Here is an 18,012-nt window from a genome sequence, read left to right on the forward strand (position 1 = left end):
CAGAAATGCAGGACATCGGTGCCGAAAGATCAGCGGGATGCAGCATCAAAGGAGGTTCATTGGCAGGAGCGGCAGAAGAGGAAGAAGGACGCCGAAGAAAGAATAACGGCGGAAGAAAAAGCAGGGGGAGAAGGAGAAGAACGGAGAAAAAAGATGCAGGAGAAGATGGAGGAAGACCGGAGAAGAAGAAGATATTAATAAAAGACTTGTCAAAAACTGTCTACTGTTGTTTTTAATACTACACAATTTTTTTGTGAATGGGTAGGGTACAATGTACCCCATACTCATTCACATAGGGGGGGGCGGAATCTGGGGGCCCTCTTGTTAAAGGGGGCTTCCTGATTCTGATAACCCCCCTGCCCGCAGACCCTGACAACCACCGGGCAAGGGTTGTCGGGAAGAGGCCCTTGTCCCCATCAACATGGGGGCAAGGTGCTTTGGGGAAGGAGGCGCAGAGCCCTCCCTGCCCCAAAGCACCCATTCCCCATGTTGAGGGCATGCGGCCTGGTATGGTTCAGGAGGGGGGGCGCTTGCTCGTCCCCTCCCCTTCCTGACCTGCCGGGGCTGCATGCTCAGATAAGGGTCTGGTATGGATTTTGGGGGGGACCCCCACAATATTTTTTTAAATTTGATGTGGGGCGGTCTGCTCCGAATCCATTTCTTTGCCGGCAACTCTTTTTTTTACATTCAGCGGGAAGCCCGCTGGCAGCTGATGACTCATCGGTTGTTAAGGACGCAGCGGCCAGCTTACCGCCCCCCTCCTTAGCAACCAGCTAGATACAGTGTAAAAAAAACGCAAATCACTGCAAAATCGTTGTAAAAACGCTTGTCTAAAACCGCGGCAAGCACCGCAAAAAGCACTGCAGAAACGCTCAAAAGTGACATTCATAGAGCCAAACAGATCAATGTGAGGCAAACTGTGACATAAGCAAGCAAAGGCACTTGGAAACACTGGCAGGAATAGTGTAAGTATAGAGGTTAAATAACAGTTTTTTTATATATATATATATATATATATATATATATACACACACAACACCAGTTGTTAAGCATAAACTAATTTAATCTAAGCTATTGGTGCATCTCTTCCTCTGTAATCCCCACCTAGAATGTGTCCCCATCTCCTATGATGTAATGGCATACACATTGTTTTAATGAAATTATCCCTGTTTCTGAAAAATGTGCCAATACAAAGCCGCCGCTTCTGTATTATGTCACGGAAAACTATATCCATAAAGGAATAAGGTTTTATGTTTTTATGGTTTTATGTTTATGCATATTCAACTCCTTTCATTGATCAATGAGGCTGCCCATTACCTTAAAGCACCCATTAAAGGCATAGGAGCTTTCTGGTTGAAAGTGGTTTTGCACATTAGTGTGCTCTGGGCATCAGGGTTACCAGGACACTTTGGAAGATTACTGACGCTATAAGCAAGGAACCAGAGGGTCATTAAACAGGTGTCCACATTGAAAGATTTCCTCTGTAAGCTTCCTAGCGTGCGTCAACTTGATTCTGAGCATGCGTGGATTTTTGACTGATGGATTTCCCCACAGACGATTGTTTTTTTCTATTGGTTTTTTAACCATCAGAAAAATTTAAAACAGGTTCTATTTTTTTTCACCGATGGGAAAAAAACTGATGGGGCCCACACACGATCGAACCGGTTCGTCCGATGAAAACGGTCCATCGGTCCGTTTTCACCAGTCGAACCGATCGTGTGTAAAGGGCATTAGTGTAGCAATATGGTTACATTTAAAGAAGGTACAACATTTACCAACATATTGAGACACACTATTAGATTTTCTGCAGATTTTTGTCTTCAGATTTACCAAAACCATATAATACGAGGTCAAACCTTAATACCGCGTACACGCGATCGGACATTCCGACAATCAAAACCGTTTTTTTTTTTTCAACGGATTGTTCGCTCAAACTTGTCTTGCATACACACGGTCACACAAATGTTATCGGAAATTCCGAACGTCAAGAATACGGTCACATACAACACTACGACGAGCCGGGAAAAATTAAGTTCAATCATTCTGAGCATGCGTAGGATTTTTGTGCGTCGGAATTGGCTACAGACAATCGGAATTTCCAACAAGAACTTTTGTTGTCGGAAAAATTGAGAGCCAGCTCTCAAACATTTGTTGTCGGAAATTCCGACAGCAAATGTCCGACGGAGCATACATGCGGTCGGATTTTCTGACACCAAGCTCACATCGAACATTTGTTGTTGGAAATTCCAACCGTGCAATCAGGCAGGCACTTGCACTACATGGTTTTGGTAAATCTGAAGAAAAAAATCTGCAGAAAATCTAATAGTGTGTATGGGGTCTAAGGCCCAGTACACACAATCGGAATTTCCGATGGCCTAAAATCCGATGGAATTTTTTGTCGGAATTCCGTTCAAGCTGTCTTGCATACACACTGTCAGACCAAATTCCAGACGTCAGACCGTCCAAAACGCGGCAACGTAACACTACGACGAGCCAAGAAAAATTAATTTCAATGCTTCCGAGCATGCGTCGACTTGATTCTGAGCATGCGTGGGTTTTTTCTCCGTCCGAGTTGCACACAGACGATAGGAATTTCCATCAGAAAAAAAAATAAAACATGTTCTATTTCTAAACACAGGAAAAAAAGTCTGATGGGGCCCACACACGATCGTAATTTCCGATGAAAAAAGTCCTTTGGATTCCGATCGTGTGTACGCGGCACACGCGGCTTCTCTTTTATACTCTGTAGCTCCTGCTGGATTTTGCTTCTAATCTTCTTGTGGAGGCTTCAATTTGTGGATGGACATTTTATGGTTACACAACCAGGTCACATTGCTATAATCTTTTTATATGGGCTACAGTATAAACTGAAGGACCTATGAAGTAGGAGCTACAGAGCATAAAAGAGAAGCCGCGTGTGCCGCGTACACATTATCGGAATTTGATAGACTTATTTCATCGGAAATTCCGATCGTGTGTGGGCCCCATCTGACTTTTTTTTGTGGTTGTGGAACTAATCATTTGAGTTTCCATTATTTCTTATGGGGAAATTTGCTTTGATATACAAGTTATTTGGATTACAAGCATATTTCTCCGCTTGCTGCGTAGACTCATCCCCTTCATCCCAGAAGAGGACACAGCAGTAGTAGTTGGAACACTCATCAATTCCAGACTCGACTACGCAAACTCCCTCTACCTAAGACTACCAAAATACCAGATTTCTCGTCTACAAATCGTCCAGAACACAGCAGCCAGACTGGTAACAGGAAAAAAAAACATGGAAATCAATCACCCCGGCTAGCCGTAAAGGATTGGGTTACATTCAAGACCCTCTGCCTCACCCATAAATGAAAATAAAACACTACACCCCTAATCGGGCCCTCCGATCAACTAATCAAAACCTCCTCCGCATCCCGCTACAAATCTAAAGGAGAACAAAGATTTGCAGTCCAAGGACCACGGCTATGGAACGCTCTACCCACGGGCATCCGCATGGAAGAAAACCATTGGGTCTTCAGAAAAAAACGTAAGACTCACCTCTTCTGAAGTTTCTGGACGACATTGGAGACAAAGCGCCTTGAGGCGATTTAGTTCTCATTTGTAGTGCTATACAAGTTATTCACTCACTAATTTCTGGAACGAATTATGCTCGCAACCCAAGGTTTTACTGTAGTGCATTTTATATACAACTATATAGATCAGACCAAAATGAGGAGGAAAGCGGGACAAAGGGACTTTGTTCCAAATCAGTGACTGTCCCTTGAAATCAGGGACAGTTGGGAGCTATGCACTTGTATGCGTTACATGGTCAGGAATAGTTTACTCTCGCAAGAAAAAAAAGGAACTGTAAATGCAGTAATATTGGGCCAGATTCACAAAAGAGATACGACAGCGTATCTCCTGATACGCCGTCGTATCTCTGAGAGTATCTATGCGACTGATTCATAGAATTGAATTGAATTGAATTCATAGAATTGACTTACACCGTCGGATCTTAGGATGCAATACTTCGGCCGCGGCTGGGTGGAGTTTGCGTAGTTTTCCAGCGTCGGGTATGCAAATTAGCTTTTACGGCGATCCACGAAGGTACGGGCGTTCGTTACGTCGTCGCTAGTCGGTTTTTCCCGTCGCAAAGTTAGGCCTGCTTTTTCATGGCTTAACTTTAGACGAGCCATGTTAAAGTATGTCCGTCGTTCCCGGGTCGAATTTCAATATTTTTTTTTTTTTTGCGTAAGACGTCCTGGAATACGAAAGTACGTTACGCACGTTGCCATTCAAAAAACACGTCGGGGCGCCGTAATTTGACGCAATGCACGTCGGGAAATTTTCTAACGGAGCATGCGCAGAACGTTCGGCGCGGGAACACACCTAATTTAATTAGGAGGGCTTGCGCCGGACGACTTTACGTTACTCCGCCGCAAGTTTACACTCAAGTGCTTTGTGAATCAAGCACTTATGAGGAAAACTTGCGGCGGTGTAACTTAAAAACGATACGTTACGCCGCCGCAGTTCTCTATGAATCTGGCTCTATATGTCTAAAACATATTTAAATGAAACTAAAGTAAATAACTAAGTTTGACTTGATTTAAACTTGCAATCCCCAGAGTGGCACTGAAACTGTATATACTTTCTATATCTATTTATGTATATATATATATATATATATATATATATATATATATATATATATATATATACCCTGTCAAATATACTCATCCTAAACTGGATGAATGTATCATCAACCTCCCTTGCATTTTATATACTCTCAGAGTAGTTCAATTTTCTCAAATTACTGCCAAACCAATAGAATGCATGAACTTCATCTGTCATCAGTGAGTACCTTCATTTTTTTGGGGGGTAAATGTCGATTCCATAGAAGATTGTTTTCTACCGCTGCTTCAGTTTAGCTTTTTGATAAGGAGTCCATCTGAGTATTGTAACCTCTGGAGAATAGTCCACAATGTTATCAACTAGTCCTTCTTTGACCTGAGAAAGCTTTTTACAGTTACTGTAAAAATAAGTGCAACATTCTTGTTTCCGTCATGGTGGAAATATAATTAAATATATGTGATAAATAGCCAAGGCAGACCTAATTAAAAGGCTGCAAGGATCAGCAATAGTTTGGCCAGGGCTGTGTTATATAATACATGTTCCCAGTTAAAAAGCTCATGTACATTTCCTGAGTATCACAAGCAGGGTTGCCAACCGCCAGTTCATTTACTGACAGTTTGTAAAGATCAGTGATTTTCTTTTTTTTTTTACAATTGGCAGTAAATATCAGGGGCTGATAATTGAATGTGTTGACTTTTTAAGCGTAAATCAAGCAAATTACTTTGTTATAGGTTTTGTCAGTGTTTCCATATCATGTTTATACTGTTCCGACATGTTCATTTTCAATAGTTCCGTAATTGTGCCAGTAAATTTTCCATGTTTTGTCAGTAAAAAAATGCTGCGGGAGGTTGGCAACCCTGATCACAAGTATTATAAGACGTAAAAACTATATTTTTTCCTTTTTGTTTTCCTTTTAGGACATAGACATGTTTGTTTTTTTTATAAACAAGAATCATTGATTAATTATGACAGTAAAGGCAAAATAAATCCTATTGTGAAGGGCTTGGTTGCAAACAGGTGCATTGTTGTTGCTTTTGAGTAAATGATACATTTGTGTGACATGAATAAAAACAAATAGCAGATTATTTTGTTCTGATACTGAATGGGAATGCAGAATGGGGGAGCATGGTTTAGGAAACAGGATGTGATGTAGGTACAGAGACATCTTCATCCCTTATATAAACCTAAAGCACCTCACCTACTTTGCTGGCCAATTCCTCATGGCATCTCCGTCATTTTTGCACAAGTAGACATGTTCGTTGCACATGGCATTTTTATGGCAGCTGTGTGGCATCGCACACCGTGCAGAGCGGTGGCATTATGTGAAGGAAGGCATTACTGGAGATTGACACATTAGCACAGCTTATGTCAACAAGCCATGAAAGCAGGGAGAGAACAGGAGAGAAAAGCTGTTCTCCATCACAACGTTCCCAGGCACCTGAGCCTGTCGTCAGCCTGCTTCATGGCTTCAATAGAAAAGGAAATGACAGAAAAGAAAGAACCTCCTTACCTTTAGAGGGTCTTCTCTGCTTGGTCTGGAAAGAGGAGAACGTGCCCATCACTGCACCCATTTTTGGAAGAGATTGTGCGACTTTTTTTAATAGCTCTTCAATGAGAAAATCCGTTTGAACTGACTACTCCAGGAGAAAAAAATAAACAGTCTGCAGCTGAGCCTTGTGCTATGAGCTGTGCTCGCCTTCTCCCCCTCTCCCCTTCTTCAATCAGCACACACACACATACACACTCACACACACACACACACACACACACACACACACACACACACACACTGAGGGCTTCACGTTATTATTCAAAACATCACCCCATCAAAATGGAAATGCCGTGAGTCCCTCACACCAGAGCTGTCAGGAGATAGGAGACTGAGAAATAAAACCACAGTGCTTTTTATTCCTTCCTCTCTCTATCTCTCTCTTTTTCCTTTCCCTGCTGGCTCATGGCTCCCATAACTAGTCTGAAATCAAACATGACCAAGGGATTTCTCCTCACAGTTCTCTGGAATATGGAGAGGGGCTCTGCTCTGCTGAAAGGGACCTGGAAACCATCAGTTTAATAGAAGTAAACAAGGGAGCAACAGGAGCAGCTTTCCTACATTAGAGATGGGCCATTTTTTTTTACATATAAAGACAGTATTTGACAATTTGATATGGAATGTCTCATACGTCCAGCATTATGGCAAGGAACCCTTGAAATAACTTTCCTAGTGCCAATACGGTATGTGTACTCTGCCATGCTGGCACCAGAAAAAAAAGATTTTGGTAAGGCCTCTTTCACACTGGGATGAGAGGTACGGTGGCAGTAAAGTGGCGTCATTTTTAGTGGCGCACTTTACCGTCAGAGTTGCGGCTGTATTCAGCCGCTAGCGGGGCTGTTTTACCCCCCGCTAGCAGCCGAAAAAGGGTTAATACCCTCTGCAGAGGCGCATTGCTGGCAGTATAGCTGTGGTTTCCCATTGCTTTCAATGGGAAGGATCGGTAAACACCCGCTCCTTCACCGCTCCAAAGATGCGGCTAGCAGGACTATTTTTAGCGCAATAGCGCCTGCAAACCGCCCCAGTGTGAAAGGGGTCTAATTTTTTGATAAAATGTTCTGTCCTCCTGGTGCCAACATGGTGGCATCATAGGTGTGCACAGCCTATTGCATTAGGGTGTCCACCTTTAAAGCTCAAACACACATGCCTTTCTCTGCAGCCTCAGGTGGACATGGAATGAATGGGAAGTGCATGTGCTGAGTGGCAAACTGAAGCATAGGTAACACAATTTCGAATGCTTAGTTAGGAATGAACACCATTGAGTCTGTTCCCTGTGTTCATTTAGTCATTTAGGAAAAGAAAGGGCCTGTAAATTACATATTGACAAACCCTTTCCTCTACTCTTTATCCTAAAACATCCCCCGCAGCAGTCAAGAGAAGAGGATGGAAGCCAGCAGCACTGAGGGGGGGGGCAACACAGGGGGAAGGCCCGGCCAGTAGGGGGAGTCAGCACTGCACAGAGTGATTAGGGTGCCTGTGCGTACGCCTATGTGTGGCATACTATTATTTTCCTGGTGCCAACATGACAGCATATTACCATGTGTATTCAGTCATGTTGGCACCACAAAAGGAGAATTACAGTCGTTGATAACATTTTCCATTTTCCTGGTGGCAACATGGCTGCATGCTATGTGTATTCAGACAGGTTGGCACCAGAAAAGTAAATTTACAGTAATTAATAACATTTTCTGTTTTCCTGGTGGTAACATGGCAGCATACTACCACATGCATTCAGCTATATTGGCACCAGAAAAGGAACATTTTGGTAATTATTTCCTGTTCTGCCTAGTGACAGGACAATGATCTACTGCTCCCTTTAATCAGGAGCAGTAATCACTGTCGTGTCACTTGTAGACCAGCCCTCCCCCACAGTTAGAATCACTCCCTAGGACATACTTCACCCCTTCATCGCCCCCTAGTGCTTAAGCCTTTCCCTGCCAGTCACATTTACACAGTAATTAGTGCAGTTTTATAGCACTAATCGCTGTATAAATGACAATGGTCGCAAAATAGCGTCAAAAGTGTCCAATGTCCTCCATATTGTCGCAGTCACGATAAAAATCGCTGATCGCCGCCATTACTAATAAAAAAAATAATTATAAAAATACCAAAAATATGTAGAATAATACATATCGGCCTAAACAAAGAAAGAAATTAGTTTTTTTAGATATTTTTTGGGGGATATTTATTATAGCAAAAAGTAAAAAATATTGCTTTTTTCAAAATTTTCGCCCTTTTTTTTGTTTATAGCGCAAAAAAAAAAAAAACGCAGAGGTGATTAAATACCACCAAAAGAAAGCTCTATTTATGGGAACAAAATGACATCAATTTTGTTTTCGCACATCCACACAATCGTCAGTTAAAGCAACGCAGTGCCGAATCGCAAAAAGTGCTCTGGTCAGGAAGGGGGTAAGATCTTCCGGAGCTGAAGTGGTTAAAAAGAATGTTACTTACATTTATGATCATTGGGAGGATCTCTCCTTAGCTTGGTGGTCAGTGGGAAATGTTTTAATTTTTTGCGGCAATTGAGAAAAATATTCCTTACATTCAGTGGCGTCACTAGGGTTGGTGTCACCTGGTGCGGTAATACTTGGTGCCACCCCCACCCCCTGGCACTAAGCAGGCTAGTGCGTCGGTGCAGCTCTCCCCCTTAACCTACCATAATAGATGGAGCTGGGATGGAATTGGGTGGATGGATGGAGCCGGGATTGGATTGGGGTGGTGGATAGAGCTGGAATGGGATCAGGGGAATGGATGGAGTAGGGATGGGATCGGGGGATGGATGGAGCGGGGATAGGATCAACGGGGATGGATGGAGCGGGGATAGGATCAGCGGAGATGGATGGAGCGGGGATAGGATCAGGGGGGATGGAATGGCGTATGGATAGGATCAGGGGGGATGGATGGCGCAGGGTTAGGATCAGGGGGGATGGATGGAGCGGGGATAGGATCAGGGAGGGTAGATGGAGCGGGTATGGGATCAGCGGGAATGAATGGAGCCGGGATGGGATTGGGGGGATGGATGGTGCCGGGATGGGATTAGAGGGATAGCTGGAGTGGGTATGGGATCGGGGGCTGGGTGGAGCTGGGAAGGGATCAGGGGAATGGATTGAGGCGGGATGGGATCGGAGGGAATGGATAGAGCCGGGATGGAATCAGGGGGTTGTATGGAGCGAGGATAGGATCAGGGGGGATAGATGAAGTGGGGATGGGATCGGGGGGATGGATGGAGCGGATATGGGATCAGGGGGGGATGAATGGAGCCGGGATGGGATTGGGGGGATGGATGGTGCCGGGATGGGATTAGGGAGATGGCTGGAGTGGGTATGGGATCGGGGGCTGGGTGGAGCTGGGAAGGGATCGGGGGAATGGATTGAGGCGGGATGGGATCGAGGGGAATGGATAGAGCTGGGATGGGATCAGGGGGATGGATGGAGCGAGGATAGGATCAGGGGGGATGGAAGGAGTGGGGATAGGATCAGGGGGATGGATGGAGCGGGGATAGGATCAGGGGGATGGAGCAAGGATAAGATCAGGGAGGATGGATGGAGCAGGTATGGGATCGGGGGATGGATGGAGCCGGTATGGGTCCATCCACCCCCCCTGATGGAGCGGTATAGGATCAGGAAGGATGGATGGGGCAGGTATGGGATCAGGGGGGATGAATGGAGCCTGGATGGATTGGGGGGATGGATGGAGACGGTATGGGATCAGGGGCTGGGTGGAGCTGGGAAGGGATCGGGGGAATGGATGGAGGCGGGATGGGATCGGGAGGAATGGATAGAGCGGGGATGGGATCACAGGGTTGGATGGAGTGAGGATAGGATCAGGGGGGATGGATTGAGTGGGTATGGGATCAGGGGGGATGGATGGAGCGGGTATGGGATTAGGGGGGATGGATGGAGTGGGTATGGGATCGGGGGGGTGGATGGAGCTGGTATGTGATTGGGGGTATAGATGGAGACGGAATAGGATCAGGATTGGGGGGATAGATGGATGAGTGGGTATGGGATCAGGGGGGATGGATGGAGCCGGGATGGGATTGGGGGGATGGATGAGTGCGTATAGGATCGGGGGGTGGGTGGAGCTATATGGGATTGGGGGGTGGATGAAGCCGGGATGGGATCTTTGATTTGGGGGGGTTAAAGGATATGTGCTACGGGGTGCTTTGGGAGGGGAGAGGAATTGCGCTCAAACTTCAAATCTGCCCCCTCCTACTTCTAGTACAAGTCCTCTTTAACCCAAAACAACGAGCACCCCTTAGCACCTATTCTCTAACCCCCCCTAAAATAACTCCTGGCAGCATAATTGTTACCTGCAAAGGCCCCCCCCCCCAACCCTCCAACCACTATGTCCCCCTCCTCTGCAATACAGTACTCCTGTAGCATACCTCAGAGAAGGTGCTGACTGTAGCATGGATGGTGTCATTCCTCATCCTTGGCTCTTCCTCCCAGTTGGTGGTCATAGAGGAGAATGTTTCTTACGTTTGTGATCATTGGGAAAAAATGCTGCTTACAATGGTGCTCAGTGGGAAAACTGTTGCTACAGCTGTCATGGTACAGGGAAACACAGAGCCAAGGATCTTACAAAACATAGACTACAGGATTCACAGGAATTTTAGAAGTATAGAGCAGCACTGAGGGCAGGGCCATCTTTAATATTGATTGGACCCCGGGCAAACATTTTCTTGCCCCCCCCCCCCCCCCCACACACACACACACATACAAAAAATAGCAGCTAGACTAAAAATCAGTTTACTGCAACTATTGTGATTGGTTGCCGGAGGTTACAGTGTATCATTATGACTGGCTGCTGGAGGTTACAGCACATCATTTCTGCTTGCTGATTGGTTGCTAGAGGTTACTGCACATCATAACTGCTCACTGATTGGTTGCTAGAGGTTTATGCACAGTATTACTGCTCACTGATTGGTTTCTAGAGGTTACTGCACAGTATTACAGCTTACTGGTTGGTTGCTAGACGTCACTGCACATTATTATTGCTAACCAAATGTTTGCTAGAGATTACAGCAGATCATTACTGTTCACTGATTGGTTACTAGAGGTTACTGCACATTATTACAGCTCACTGATTGGTTACTTTAGGTTACTGTGCATCAATACAGAGTGCAAGGTTGAGCTACGTACAGAGTGCAGGGTTGAGGGGAGCACTACATAAAGCGTGCATAGTTGAAGAGTGTGCTACATACACAGTGCAGGATTGAGGGGTTTGCTATGTGCAGAGTTAAAGGGTGTGTTTGGTACAGAGGGCAGGGTTGATGGGTGAGCTTTGTACAGAGGGAATGGTTGCACTTTGTAAGGAGTGCAGGGTTGATGGGTGTGCTTTGTGCAGAGTGCAGGTTTGAGAGATATGCTTTGTGCGGAGTGCAGGGTAGAGGGGTGTGCTTTGTGCGGAGTGCAGGGTTGAGGGGTGCGCTTTGTGCAGAGGGCAGGGTTGACGGGTGTGCTTTGTGCAGAGTGCAGGGTTGAGGGGTGCACTTTGTGCAGAGGGCAGGGTTGAGGGGTGCGCTTTGAGTTGAGTGCAGGGTTGAGGAGTGTGCTTTGTGTGCAGGGTTGACAGATTTGCTTTGTGTGGAGTGCAAGGGTGAGGCCCCGTACACACGACAGAGGAACTCGACGTGCTTGGCACGTCGAGTTCCTCGTCGAGTTTTGGGATGAAGCCGCCGAGGAGCTCGGCGGGCCGGCTTCTCCCATAGAAGAGCGAGGACAACGAGAAAATAGAGAACATGTTCTCTATTTTCTCGTCGAGTTCCTCGGCGGCTCCATCGAGCCAAAAGTGTACACACGACAGAGATTCTCGGCAGAATCCGGGTTTTGACCGAGTTTCTCGGCGAATTCTGCCGAGAAACTCTGTCGTGTGTACGAGGCCTGAGAGATAAATTTTGTGCGGAGTGCAGAGTTGAGGGATATGCTTTGTGCAGAGTGCAGTCTTTTTTTTTTTTTTACTCCCCACTACATGCCATACATCATGAGGCAATGGCCACCTTATTGGCAATTCCTCCAGGCTTCCAGCGGGCTATGTGCTATGCATGCATGTTTATTTGTTACCTTCAAAGAATCCCTCCCAACTATGCATGCATATCTTGGTGCCCCTTGGTTATTTATTCCTTAATGTTTGCCTCGGGTTCCAAAAGTTTGTGACCAATTGTTTGAGGGAGTTTTAAAAATGAGAGTGTGATTTTGTACACGTGGCTAGAAATGAGGGCATGATTTGTGGGAGTGGTTAAAAGAGGGCATGGTCAGTGGGGTGTCCCCTATTTTTGGCATAACAGGGATTTTTTCCTCCCACTGACCAATGATGGCAGGCTTTTTTTCTTACCACTGACTGCTGATATAGGGCTTTCCTCCGACTTCCAATGATCATTGACACTAGGCATTCTTTCATATAAACATATCAAGGGTAGAAGGCGCCAACAGGAAACCAGACCCTGTGAGGGGGGCAGTCTCTGTTTAAATAGTTCATAAGAAGTTTATATAAGTATAAGGTTCTTAGGACAGGAAGAAGTGATCCAACATGAATGGGGGGGGATCCTAGGACATGGAGTCTAGGCAGGCTTATTCGCAGGAGCAGAAGCAACCTTTAAATGACAGGCAGTCGAGAGAAGAAAAAATGCCTCTAAGTGCAGACCGTTTATATGTTTATTAGGCGCACAGGGGCGGAATGACAACTCATGGGGCCCTCGGACAATAGGAGATTATGGGGCCCCCAGGCAATAGGAGATTATGGGTCCCCCGGGCAATAGGAGATTATGGGTCCCCCGGGCAATAGGAGATTATGGGTCCCCCGGGCAATAGGAGATTATGGGGCCCCCAGGCAATAGGAGATTATGGGGCCCCCAGGCAATAGGAGATTATGGGGCCCCCAGTAGGGTGAGCACATTTCCAATCTACCATTCAGGTACACCCTCCCTTCCCAAAAATCAGCATGTGCTGTAAGTAATCGCAGCACAGTATTTGGACACAAGAGGCAGGATTTATGATTTCTCCAATCACAAGCAGGGGAGGGATTGTGCTCCTCCAGGCATTCCCGGCCAGGACAAGTACTGTCAGTGAGTAAAGCGATGACGTGGCAGCCTTTTTTGGGGGCATTAGTTTGGGGGGTGGCTGCGTCAGTTTCATTCCGGGACATTGTATTGCCCTGGATTGAATGTGCCCGGGACAGACCTGCAAAATGCGGGACTGTCCCGGGCAATCCGGGACATGTGGTCACCCAAGGCAATAGTTGATTATGGGGCCACACAGTACTGTATACACATACAGTACACACACATACAGTATACGTACACAGTATACACACACAGACACACAATATATACACACACACACAGTATACACAAAATGTATACATACACACAGTACACACAGTTTACATACACACACTGAGAAGGTACTGGAGAGGCGGCGCAGCTATAATCTTGGGATTTTTAGACCAAAAGGATGTCGGTAAGGGATATTTCAGGGACAGATGTAAAAAAAAAAAACATATTTTTACATACTGTCCCTGGTTTTACTGAAGCTGGCAACCCTAATGGGGCCCCCTAGTGGCATGGGGCCGTCGGGCAGTGCCCAAGTGGTCAATCCGCCCCTGTAGGTGCAATGAAATATAAGAGGCACCTCACGTGGAGTGAAGTATGACAAGCTCATCAGGAATAGGAGTCCAGAATGCCAGCACTGGATGTCCGCAATGTGGTTCGCCAGGGTCCACTGCTGGATGGAGGAGGCCAGTCTTGGGCATGCTCACTCCTTCGTCAGGCACTCCCACAACGCTATTGTGTTCTGCTTGGGGGGGGGTTACAATGAGCCTTCCCAGCTTGCAGAACACAATTACTGTTATTTAGTACTACCGCAGTAATCTCAGTTAAAGAGTCCGACAGGCTGGTTGTACTCAAGTCAATCGATTGATCGACTTGGGTACAATCAGCCTGTCTATAGATGTATGTATAGCAGGCTTAAGGAAGGGGTATCTAAAATTACAAAAAATAAGTAAATTGATCTTTTCTTTGTTTAGATATATTGATCTGTGGAAAAACACAATGGGTAGCCAGAAAATCACAGGAAGTAAGGCAGAGAGCACACTAATCATACATTCTCCCTATCACACTGCCTGCAACAAACATGTTTTCTGCTGTGACAAAGGAATGTATAATTACTGTGAGTTCCATTCCTCCATCTGCCTAGCTGGCTGCTGTGGTTCTTTTAAAAAGTACTCCTTGAATTCAAATGCAGGCTTAAATTACATATGGCACAATAACTTCTGACATCCTTTCTGCCCTCTGTTTTGTTTTAATATACAAATTGCTTGTTCCTTTGTCACTTTGAAACACCCTTTCACTAATCAATGAGCCTGTTTTCTGTTTTACTGATTTATACTGTATGTGTGTTTAATCATGCATTGATGCCACACAGATGAGCAATACCGCCATATCTATGCACATAGAATTTATCATTTGCCTGCAACACATGCAGAAATTCATATATAAGCGATAGCAAACATGCACAAATTGTATTACAATTCTGGTTTTGATACAGAATGTAAGCCCTAGCATTCAAACACATACCAGTTGTGCAACTATGGGCTAGATTCATGTAGAGCCGCGCATAATTACGGCGGCGCAGCGTATCATATTTACGCTACGCCGCCGTAAGTCAGAGAGGCAAGTGCTGTATTCACAAAGCACTTGCCTCCTAAGTTACTGCGGCGTAGCGTAAATGGGGCCGGCGTAAGCGCGCCTAATTCAAATGAGGATGAGGGGGCGTGTTTTATGCTAATTATTGGTGACCCAACGTGATTGACGTTTTTCCCGAACGGCGCATGCGCCGTCCGTGGAATTTCCCAGTGTGCATTGCTCCAAAGTACGCCGCAAGGACTTCATTGGTTTCGATGGACGAGTTACACAAACGACGTACAATTTTCAAATTTCGACGCGGGAACGACGGCCATACTTAACATTGCGTGCGCCTCCTAATAGCAGGAGTAACCTTACGCCGAAAAAGCCTAACGTAAACGACGTAAAAAAATTGCGCCGGGCGTACGTACATTTGTGAATTGGCGTATCTAGGTCATTTGCATATTCTACGCTGAAAACGAAGGAAGCGCCACCTAGCGGCCAGCGTAAATATACACCCTAAGATACGACGGTGTAAGAGATAGGGGTGCAACGGATCAAAAAACTCACGGTTCGGATCGTTCCTCGGATCAGGAGTCACGGATCAGGACCCCCCTTCTCAGTACAGTGACCCCCCCTTCTCAGTACAGTGACCCCCCCTTCTCAGTACAGTGACCCCCCCTTATCAGGACAGTGACCCCCTTCTCAGTACAGTGACCCCCCTTCTCAGTACAGTGACCCCCCTTCTCAGTACAGTGACCCCCCCTTCTCAGTACAGTGACCCCCCCTTCTCAGGACAGTGACCCCCCCTGCTCAGGACAGTGACCCCCCCTGCTCAGGACAGTGACCCCCCCTTCTCAGGACAGTGACCCCCTTCTCAGTACAGTGACCCCCCCCAGCTAGTACCGACAGACGAGCGGCGTGTCCCACGAGTGCGGGCTCCTCCTCTGTGGGTGTAAACAGAGGAGGGCCGACGCCGGGTTTACCAAGATGGCCGCGGCTCCGGAGCTAGGCCGAAGCCGCGGTCTTTCCTAATGTTACGGCGGCGGCTCCAGAGCTAGGCCGAAGCCGCTGCCTTTCCTGGCGTTATGGTCGCGGCTCCGGAGGTAGGCCGAAGCCGCGGCCATAACATTAGGAAAGGCTGCGGCTTCGGCCTAGCTCCGGAGCCGCCGCTGCCGTAACATTAGGAAAGACTGCGGCTTCGGCCTAGCTCCGGAGCCGTGGCAATCCGCGGATCACAGTGTGTTCCGATCCGAAGGGGGTGACCCGTTCGGATCACGGATCAACTGTGATCCGTTGCACCCCTAGTAAGAGACTTACGCCAGATCTTAGGCTAATTTCGGCGTATCTTGCTTTCTGAATACAGAAAAAAGATACGCCGGTGCAGCTTTGAATTTACGCGGCGTATCTATAGATACGCCGACGTAAATCAATGCTGAATCTAGCCCACAGTGTCTAAAATAAAAAAAAATATATATATATATATATATATATATATATATATATATATATATATTTTTCTCTTTTTGTTTTTCTAACAGGTGTTAGGTGCACATCCTATATAGGGATACAAACCACATCAAGTGCACACTGTTGTCTAATGCCCCGTACACACGACCGTTTTTCATGACGAGAAAAATGCAATTTTTTTAATTGGTCATTAAAAACGATCGTGTGCAGGCTCCAGAGCATTTTTCTCGACGTGAAAAATGGGCATTAAAAATTTAGAACATGCTCTATTTTTTCTCTTCATTTTTCACGTTGTCGTTTTTCACGTCGTGAAAAACGGTCGTGTGTACGTTTTAACGACGGGAAAAAAATGCGCATGCTCAGAAGCAAGTTATGAGATGGGAGCACTCGTTCTGGTAAAACTAGCGTTTGTAATGGAGATAGCACATTCGTCACGCTGTAACAGACTGAAAAGCACGAATCGTCTCTCACCAAACTTTTACTAACACGCAGTAACACGAAATCAGCAAAAGCAGCCCAAAGGGTGGCACCATCCGAATGAAACTTCCCCTTTATAGTGCCGTCGTACGTGTTTTGTACGTCACCGCACTTTACTGGAGCATTTTTTTTTTCATGATCGTGTGTATGCAAGACAGGCTTGACAATAATCACGTTGAGAAAAACATATAGGTAGATTCAGGTAGATTGGCGCATATTTGGGCCGGCGTAACGCAACGTATATGCGCTACGCCGGCATAAGCCGGAGAGCAAAGTTGATGATTCACAAAGCACTTGCTCGCCAATGTGCGCCGTCCGAACCTAAAATTGGAGGCTTAAGCCGGTGGAAGTGGAAGTGGGTGTGAACTTATGCAAATGATTGTGTGAGCGTGGTGCAGTGGCTTACGCCCGGCCTCACTTCAACGGAGCATGCGCAGTGATGTCTAAGCCGGAGCGCTTTCTTGTGCGCCTGCGCGCATCTAGGTCGGCCGAACTTCCCGTTGTACGCCGGCCTATTGGCTTGCGTCGAGCGCATAAATACGCACAGACATGCGTCCGTCCGACGCAAAATTACATCCTGCGCCCCCCCCCCCCCCGAGCGTGGTAATTTTGCCCCCGGCTTGTTTTTTTTTCTGTATGATGGCTGCTCCCGTCAGCAAGAGAAAAAAAAAATTACTGACCAGGAGAGGGCTATCATCATCTCTGGGATGGAGGAGTTTGATGAGTTAATCCATGGTCCGGAAAGTAGAAATACCACCCGTGCCAGGAAGCAGGAAATCCTGGACACCATAGCCTCTCGGGTCAATGCCCTTAGCAATGTCACCCGCATTACAAAGGACATAAATAAAAAAATCAACGACATGCGGCTTCATGTGCGGGAGAAGCTGGCCAAAATCAACAAACACCGGACTGGCACTGGGGGTGGACCACCCTGTGATGTTGAGCTGACCCCGGAGGATGAGAGGATCGCCCGGTGTCTACATAGGGAGCAGGTGGACGGAGTAGTGTGTTCCGGGCTTGTTCCAGATCAGAGAGAGAGAGAGAGATTGTCTTTTTCTCTAGCTAGATAGAGCAGGCAGGCTAGTCAGTTAAATTTACAGGGGCAGATCCTCAAAGAAATTACGCCGGCGTATCTGTTGATACGCCGCGTAATTTCAAATTTTGCGCGTCGTATCTTTGTTTTGGTATCCACCAAACAAGATACGATGGCATCTGTGTTAGATCCGACAGGCGTACGCCTTAGTACGCCGTCAGATCTAAGATGCAATTTTCCGGCGGC

General features: G+C 46.4%; 1 protein-coding gene across 2 annotated transcripts in view; it reads right to left on the bottom strand.

Annotated features, from left to right (window-relative positions):
* The window catches only part of KCNIP1 (potassium voltage-gated channel interacting protein 1), a 359,325-nt gene extending 352,967 nt beyond the window's left edge, over positions 1-6,358 (bottom strand). For both annotated transcript variants that reach the window (XM_040344693.1, XM_040344692.1), the window contains exon 1: positions 6,122-6,358. In XM_040344693.1, the coding sequence (XP_040200627.1) occupies positions 6,122-6,182 (61 nt within the window). In that variant the 5' untranslated portion in view covers positions 6,183-6,358. The remainder of the gene's footprint in view (positions 1-6,121) is intronic.
* Positions 6,359-18,012: the final 11,654 nt, after the last annotated feature.

The sequence above is a fragment of the Rana temporaria genome, chromosome 3, assembly GCF_905171775.1.
Source record: "Rana temporaria chromosome 3, aRanTem1.1, whole genome shotgun sequence".
NCBI lineage: Eukaryota > Metazoa > Chordata > Amphibia > Anura > Ranidae > Rana > Rana temporaria.